We start from the raw sequence: 8,689 nt of genomic DNA on the forward strand, positions 1-8,689 counted from the left end.
GAAGTGGATGAACGCTAAATGAAGAAGAAGAAGATGATGACGAGGAGGAGGAGGAGGAGGAGGAAGAAGACTATGAAAGTCAGACAAGTGATGATGAGTCATTCACAAGCTAGTGAAATACAACTAGTAATACAATTTGATCTGAATGATCTAAATGATTAGAATGATTTGAATTTATGAAAATATATTGTATTGATTTGAATATATTGAAATGTGTTGCAATGTTTGAATGTCTTGCATGAAGTTTTTTTCAATTTCATATGAATGATTTGAACGTATTGAAATGTATTGTATTGATTTGAATATATTGAAAAGTGTTGCAATGTTTGAATGTCTTGAATGAAGCTTTTTTCAATTTGATATGAATGATCTGAATGATTAGAATGATTTGAATATATTGAAATGTGTTGCAATGTTTGAATGTCTTGCATGAAGTTTTTTTCAATTTCATATGAATGATTTGAATGTATTGAAATGTATTGTATTGATTTGAATATATTGAAAAGTGTTGCAATGTTTGAATGTCTTGAATGAAGCTTTTTTCAATTTGATATGAATGATCTGAATGATTAGAATGATTTGAATATATTGAAATGTATTGCAATGTTTGAATGTCTTGCATGAAGGTTTTTTCAATTTGATCTAAATAATTAAAATGATATGAATGTATTGAAATATATTGTATTCATTTGAATATATTGAAATGTGTTGCAATGTTTGAATATCTTGCATGAAGTTTTTTTCAATTTCATATGAATGATCTGAATGATTTGAATATATGAAAATGTATTGTATTGATTTGAATATATTGAAATGTGTTGCAATGTTTGAATGTCTTGCATGAAGTTTTTTTCAATTTCATATGAATGATTTGAATGTATTGAAATGTATTGTATTGATTTGAATATATTGAAATGTGTTCAATTATTGAATGTCTTGCATAAAGGTTTTCTCAATTTGATTTGAATGATTAGAATGATTTGAATATATTGAAATGTATTGCAATGTTTGAATGTATTGCCAGTATATTTTAATTTGTTAGAATATGGTTCATGGAGGACACCGTCGTCGAGCACCCAGTAGTAGCCAGTCTGAGCGTTCATCTTCACGGGCTCCTTCGATAGGTATATCATTTAAATAATTATATATTTGATTAGTTGAAATTTACATTATATGAATTTCTAACTCATTATTCTGTAGGTGCTGTTTCGCCTACACATGACCCACATACACCAGATGCAAGGCCTTCTCCGTGTGACCCACGACATATCGATAGTCGACCGTAAGTATTTCATTGTCACTTATTCAATATTTAACTTATAAAAAATGTATATTGGTAGTCGATTGTTAATGTGTATCTTTTCATGTGTAGTGCAAGGTTTGAGCAACAAGAAGTAATATGAGGAATTACGAAGTCATTACTGCATCATCTTCTAGGACTGGTAGCGCAATGAAAAGAGTACCCAAGAGAGGTGTTGGACAACTTAATTTTCTCATTCATGGTATGCAATCATTTATCATAACAAGCACTGTTTTATTGAAATATGTGCTAATGTTCTGAAAATATTTATAGGTCTCCCATCGCTTTGTGAGTGCAAACAAGGAGAATGACGCGAGGGTAGTATGGCAGAAGGTGGCTGCTAATCGATTTGCCGACATGCTGCATAATATGAAGACTGCAACAAAAAAAGCATCTGATGGAATAGATGATCCACTGCAGTGGAAGGGCCATGGGCCTGCTACTGTCAGAAGAGATTATTGGGAGGGCATGTGTGACAAGTGGGTGAGCAATGATTTTCGAAACTGCTCAGCAAAGGCTGCACAAAACCGATCAGCGATGCCCGATGTGCATCTACACACAGGTGGATCTAGGACTTTTGGGAGCCACCAGAAGAAAATGGTAAGTCATCAATATATATATATATATATATATATATATATATATATATATATATATATATATATATATATATATATTGTCAAATTTGTGAGTATTTCTGCATACTTATTAATCAATTTTTTATATCATGTCACATTGCAGAAAGCAGAAAAATGAAGCATTATGCCTTACAAGGATGTGTTTGTTGAAACACATAAACGTAAGAGCATGGGAGATTATGTATCAGAGAAGGGGAGAACGACAACGGTATGTATTTATTATATTAATAAACATTGTAATATACAAGTTACTTTGAATTATGTTATCATAAACATTATAATTCTTAATTATTAATTCATATTTTAATTTTTATTTTGTAGGAGTCATACGAGCAACAAATGATACAACAATATGGTGATGATTCAACTCAGCATCTGTCTTTTAATCATGCAACATGGGTGACTGCTATAGGTGAACCAAAAGAGGGTCGTGTGTTTGGGTTTGAGAGTAACATGAACACCACACCAGTTGTTGCCTCCTGCAGCCCGGGCTCACAGAGTTCTCCCACCAGCATCAACTCCCAACGTCCTATTGACCCTGTTGTGTCTTGAGATGGTGTTTATCAACGTCTTGAGGACAAAATGCAACACTTTTTAAATAAAGTCATTCATAACCTTGTCCGTAATGAGTTGTACAACTCTTTTCAGGAAAGTAGAACTTCATCTGCATTCAACATGAGCTCAAGTACCCGTCAGGTATGCATGATTGAGTTGCTATAATTTTTTCTTATAATTTTGTTAATGTCCTTCAATTTATTACTAGTCTATTTGTCATTCAATCATTTACTTTGTTGCATTAGATTAGATGGATTGCATATAATTTATTTCATTATGTTTTGTTTACAAATACTAACATTTTGGTTCTCTTTTGTAGGATGATGGAAATGATCAGCGTAGAAGAACTGATGGAGGCATGAAGGAGAAAATGAAGAGGATGATGCCAAAATCTTGGCAAGGATTAGATTTTTTTGTTTAATTTGTTTGACAAACTTGTAACTAATTATAACTTTGAAAGGACTGTACTTGGTAGTTAAAGTTTGCTTAACTTAGCATTTTTGTTTAATTTGTATGCATTTTTTATTTGTATTATTTTTTTATAAGCAGGATATATGAATTGTACGAGAATTTTTTTCAATTTTCAAAATATTTTAAAAAAAATATTTAAAATTTTTATAACAAATTAGCGATGGAGTAGCAGCGGATAATATTCGTTGTTGTTCCATCGCCAATTTGAGGTAGTCGTCGGTTTGCAGTGGAATTCAAGTCGTCGCTACTCTGTCGCTAATTAGCAATGAAAATTAGCGACGAATATTCATCCGTCGATAAATGGTAGTGACGAAAATAGCGACAAATTAAATTCTGTCGCTTAACTAAATCGATCTCGGTTTATCGATGAATTCACGACATACATGATCCGTCGCTAATCCATTGCAACATAGCGACGCATTGACGACAGATAAATTTCATCGCAATTTAGTGATTAGGGTTATGCGACGGATGATATCCGTCGCTAGTCCATCGTAAAATTCGTCGTAAACATGTATAATGACAGATTAACGACAGATAGCATCCGTCGCCATAACACATTTTTCTTGTAATGAAAAAGGTAAGAACTCAACCCTATATATATATATATATATATATATATATATATATATATAGAGAGAGAGAGAGAGAGAGAGAGAGAGAGAGAGAGAGAGAGAGAGAGCTATCTGACGGCTTTTGTGCTAGACATAAATGGATGCATGCTGAGCATCCATCATGCGCAATACTCACTAAACACCTTGCGTTAAATGGATCTTTAGTGGCACTTCAAGGGTCCCGTACCTTTAGCGGCACTTCAAAAAATGGATGCATGCTGAGCATCCATCATGTGCAATACTCACCAAACGCCTTGCGTTAAATGGACCTTTAGCGGCACTTCAAGGATCCAGTACCTTTAGCGGCACTTCAAAAATATGGCTAAAAGACCATTTAATCGCGCTTTCATAGTGCATCCATTTGCGTCAGGCAGCTACCACTTTTCCTATATAGAGCCAAGCCAATACAAACATGTGTTGTTCACGTTTGACTTGTAAAGCCTATTTTATGAGTTCATACGAGGCCTTTCAGAACTAAGCATAAACCAAACCATGAGTGGCTTGTCTTGCTTGCCTGCCCTAGCTACATAATTAATCCTAAACTAAAAGGACACAAATAAAACATAACTTGGATTGAATGCATCCCAAGATGTGTATGATAAGAGAACCAATTGATTACATGAATAAACTGAACTGCCATTAAAATTTATATGGAAGGCCACTAGTAATTAAGGGTGTTCTCGGAAAGTAGACCAATGAAAGATTGCACATGGGTTAGGGATGTCAAGGGATTGGCTTTGGCACTTGAATCCCACTGGAATGATTACACTTTAGCAGGAATTTGACTTGGTATCGGATCAGCCGCCACTACAAGAAATTGCGGAAATAGTGGCGGGTTATAGTTCGTCACTATTAAACCTTTAACAGTAATGACGGTCAAAAACCGTCATTAGAAACCCAACTACCAAATTAAAAAAATGGAAAGGTAAAGAACGTGATGAGAGAGGAAATCAACTCTCATGCAGTTCTCTCTCGCTCTATTAGAACCAAAAAACTCTAAGGAGGCAATCGCAAAAAAAAAAAAAAAGTGTGATAACTTTGAACCAACGTTTCTTTTTAAAGCATTCAGGATAATTAACTTGATATTAACCCCCACAACAACCACTTTTAAAATTTGTAAAGGTTTATATTTTTTAAAATATTTACTTAATTTAATGCTTTGTATTTACTAATGCTTTTTCATGATTAAAAAAAAAAATGTTTCAATTTATCGCAGAATTTTGCTTCTCCGAGAAAATCCCGATGCCAAGATCTATCCGGTACAGGTATCATCTGGACGTCTTTTTAAGGTGGGGTCGTTTGAACGAAGTTGATGTGAAGTGTTGTGGAGTTGCATGAAGTGGAGCGTAACAAGTTGGTTGTAGGTCACACCCTAGTGGGTCCGGGTCTGGACTTGATCATGTGGGCTCTTGGATTAGGTTTTGATATGTATCTGATTCAGTTTGGAAGTGAGCTTGATCGCATGGCACCTTGTATTCGATATAGTGGGTCCGGTCTTGTTTCCTTTTTCCCACTTATTTATCTTTTCCTTTTTCTCGATGAGGTTCATATACACTATTTTGATGTTCTTTATATTATTTTTGTATCATAATATTTCAATAAAATTAGACAAGTATTTTATTAATAGGTGACAAAATTTAAGGGCGGTTTCTTCTAAAAAAAAGGGTCATTTCAAAGGCGTGAATCGTGAAAAGCAAGAGAGATTTTTTTTAATTTGATTAAAAGTTTGGTGGGTATTTGAAAATAAACCATTTCTTGGTTCCACCCTCGTAAGTTGTTAGGTAGGGATGGACCAATAATGTGAGTCGGGTTATCTACGTCAACCAGGATCCGTTAACAAAAAAGACTCTCTTTTAAACACGTTTTTTTTTTAATAAAAATATTGAAAACAAAAAAAGAGAGTTTCTTTTGTTTATTAAGTTGCGGTAAAAAACAAAAGAATGGGGTATAGTCTATGTCACAGGGATTCTTCAATTTGCCATCGTGTCGTGTCCCTTTGTATGCTATTTTTAATAAAAACTTTTTATTGTTGTGTTCGAATTGGATTCAGATCAGCATTTAATTGGCTTAAAGTTCAACCACGTTACATCTTTTACATCTAAAGAGCTTGTTTTAAATATTTTTTCCAGCAGATACAGGATTTATATTTGGGATCCTAATTCAATCCTACATTATTGAGTATGATTCGAATCTGGACTCAATACTGTTTGAGTTTTTCGGATTCATATCTTGCATATATAAGCAGGCCCTATCCAATCCATTTGCACACCTAAGTTATAGACAGAAAAAAAAAAACTTAATAAACATACTCAGTAAAACCGTATTGGGTCCAGATCTGGGTCTAATAAGGTCCACTATAAGAAAAACCATACCCTGACCCGATAAGAACTACATGAACCAGACCCGGACCATATTCAGTAAAACCATATTTTTCTATCATTTTTTACATAAAAAATTTGTGGGTCCAAACTCGGGTCGGATCTGGTTCTGGTATAAAATTTCACAAACTATACCTGGGTCCATATATTAATCGAGGCCGGGTCTTAATCGAGTCTTATTATTTGTCACCATACCCGGACCCTATAAGGTTTGGTTCGGGTCGGATTTGGGTAAATCCGATCCGTTGACACCCCTAGAATTTATCCATGGCACAGGGGCAATACGTTGATCTGAAAAGTGAAAAACCAAGGGAGATGAAAGGGGGAAACCGGAAGACCCACCGTTTATTGCTTTTTTCTCTTGAGAGAAAAAAAAAAGAATAAAAAGCCAAAGCTTCCCCAATACAAAACCGGGGGCAGAGACCGCCAGGGGAAAGTTTGCGGTTTGGATAAGAACGGCCTTTCTCACTGACAGCTGTCTGTTTTTCAATACAAAAGGATAAGGATGAAAAAGTCAATTTTGTAAGAATATTTTCCCGTATTTTTTAATCGTCAAATTATAACAAATAAAGAAAATAGGAAAATCTCGTAAAAAGAACTAAAAATGAAAACACACTAAACAATATATGAATGTACAACACTATTAAATCACGGATTTTCCGTTTAAATAAAGCCCCAAATTTTTTAAAACATGACGTTTTTGATATTTAAAAAAAATAGCTGCTGATGGCAAAACTGGGCTCACCTTGGAGGTTTGCCAGGGTTCGAGTAGGGATGGTAGTGGGGCGGGGCGGGGGACAAGGGCTCCACCCCCGCCCCGCCTCAAGATTAGAACCTCCTAGGGGTGGCAATCGGGTCGGGTTGGTGGGTCGGGTTGGCAGGTTGGTGTGTCAGCATACCTCAACCCGAACCCGACCCGTTTATTAAACGGGTCGTCTGTGGCAAACACGAACCCGACCCGTTTAATAAACGGGTAACCCGACACGACCCGCCAACCCATTTAATAAATGGGTTGGGTCGGGTAAACGGGTTTTCAGGTTGGCGGGTCGGGTTGGCGGGTTGACGGATCGGGTTGGCAGGTTGGTGGGTTGACCCACCCGCCTAACCCGTTTATTAAACGGGTCAGCCGGGTTGGCGGGTTGGCATACCCCCAACCCGACCCGAGTTACGTGGGTCGACCCGTTTATTAAACGGGTTGGCTTAAGCTCAACCCGAACCCGCCTAAGAGGCGGGTTGGCGGGTCGGGTCAGAAATTGCCACCCCTAGAACCTCCATCCTCGCCTCCATCCTCGGCAGGGATGGATTTTAACCTCCACCCCCGCCTTCATCCCCGTTTCATGTCCTCCATCCCCCGTTCAAACGGGGATGAGGCGGGGAAAAGTGGCAGGGACGGGGCGGGGTGGGGATGAGGCGGGGATCATGGCAGGGACGGGGCGGGGAAATGGGTACGTCAGCTCCATCCCCGAATGGGTATGGATTTTAACCTTCATCCTCATCCCCATCTCCATCCCCGTTTCATACCCTTCATCCCCACTCCAAACGGAGCGAGGCGGGCCCCGCTTTCCCCGGTCCACTGCCATCCCTAGGTTCGAGTGGGGGTGGGGTGGGCAGTCCACTGGGCCCCACCGGTATGGCGCCGCCACCTACCGGTAACCTCTAGCCAAACCTACAACGTGAACTGAACAGCAGCCTCATTGTATCTGCTGACCCTTCTGGATTTGGGGGCGTGATATAAAAGGTTGCTGTTGGGACTTCTTTTCTCTTTGTGGTCTTTTATCCATAATACTCCTGTGCTGCTTTGGTTTGCGAATTTCTTATTTTTTGGTTGTGCAGCTTTGGTTTTGGAGAGAGAGACAGAGAGAGAGAGGGGATGATATTGGTGGCGATAGTTGCGGAGTTGCTGGAGGAGTACACGATGCTGCTTGCGAGGATGGTGGAGCAGCTGCTTCATGGAGCGCCGCTCCCTAGGAGAGTCAGGCTTCTCATTCTGCGGAGCCTGCCCTTCATTCATTCGCCGCCTCGCCTCACGTTGGCCTCTTAAACGTCAACAGGCTCTTTGTTTTCCTTTTTCTTTCAACTCGTTCCTTATATCTTCCTTTGTAATGTAAATTGAGGGTGCTCTTGTATTTTTTGTCTTGTACTTTTTTTTTTTTTACCTCCCTTTGTTGAGGTGGGTGATTTGGGAGGAAGGAGAAAGGTGTAGAGGAAAGAGGAGGGCATTAGCATTAGGTGGTTGAATACGAATATTGAATATTTAATGTCATAGCTCCATTTTTCCTTGATCTTTTTTTCTCCGTTTGAACATTGAGAGAGAGAGAGAGAGAGAGTTGGGGCCAAGGAATGAATGTGGCTTCTGATTGAAGGGATATAATAGTAATTCTATTGCAATTCTCTTGGTTATTCGGATCCGGGTCAAGGTCCGAATCTCCGACTGTTTTATAGTATTTCACACTAGGTAGCTGTAACCCAATCAGGAACTGATCATCCTTGAATCTTAGGGTTCATAGGGATCTTAGGGTTAATGTGAGCTGGTGGGACTCAACATGACTGGGCCTTGAAAGTCTACCTTTAGTTTGAATACGTGGTCAGCCCAATCAATTTCAAGTCTGATCTTGCTTCCTTAATCAAGACCCGGTTTATTCAATTCATGAGCTAAGCCAAGCCGAATGGCCAGCTGCTTGTCTGGTTTCTCCGCCAATACACCGCCACTTATCAAATATAACATCAGGACGC

At 38.3% G+C, this 8,689-nt stretch overlaps 1 protein-coding gene across 1 annotated transcript; it reads left to right on the forward strand.

Moving 5' to 3' along the window:
• Positions 1 to 7,750: 7,750 nt before the first annotated feature.
• LOC149829607 (uncharacterized) lies at positions 7,751 to 8,192 on the forward strand. The gene has a single exon (XM_090015595.1). The coding sequence runs from the start codon at positions 7,827 to 7,829 to the stop codon at positions 7,995 to 7,997; it is 171 nt and encodes a 56-aa protein (XP_089871721.1). The 5' UTR covers positions 7,751 to 7,826; the 3' UTR covers positions 7,998 to 8,192.
• Positions 8,193 to 8,689: the final 497 nt, after the last annotated feature.

The sequence above is a fragment of the Nuphar pumila genome, chromosome 8 (genome assembly GCF_984573655.1).
Source record: "Nuphar pumila chromosome 8, dmNupPumi1.hap1.1, whole genome shotgun sequence".
Lineage (NCBI taxonomy): Eukaryota > Viridiplantae > Streptophyta > Magnoliopsida > Nymphaeales > Nymphaeaceae > Nuphar > Nuphar pumila.

Coding starts and splice junctions, on each gene's coding strand:
- LOC149829607 (XM_090015595.1), top strand. CDS start 7,827: ATGATATTGGTGGCGATAGTTGCGGAGTTGCTGGAGGAGTACACGATG.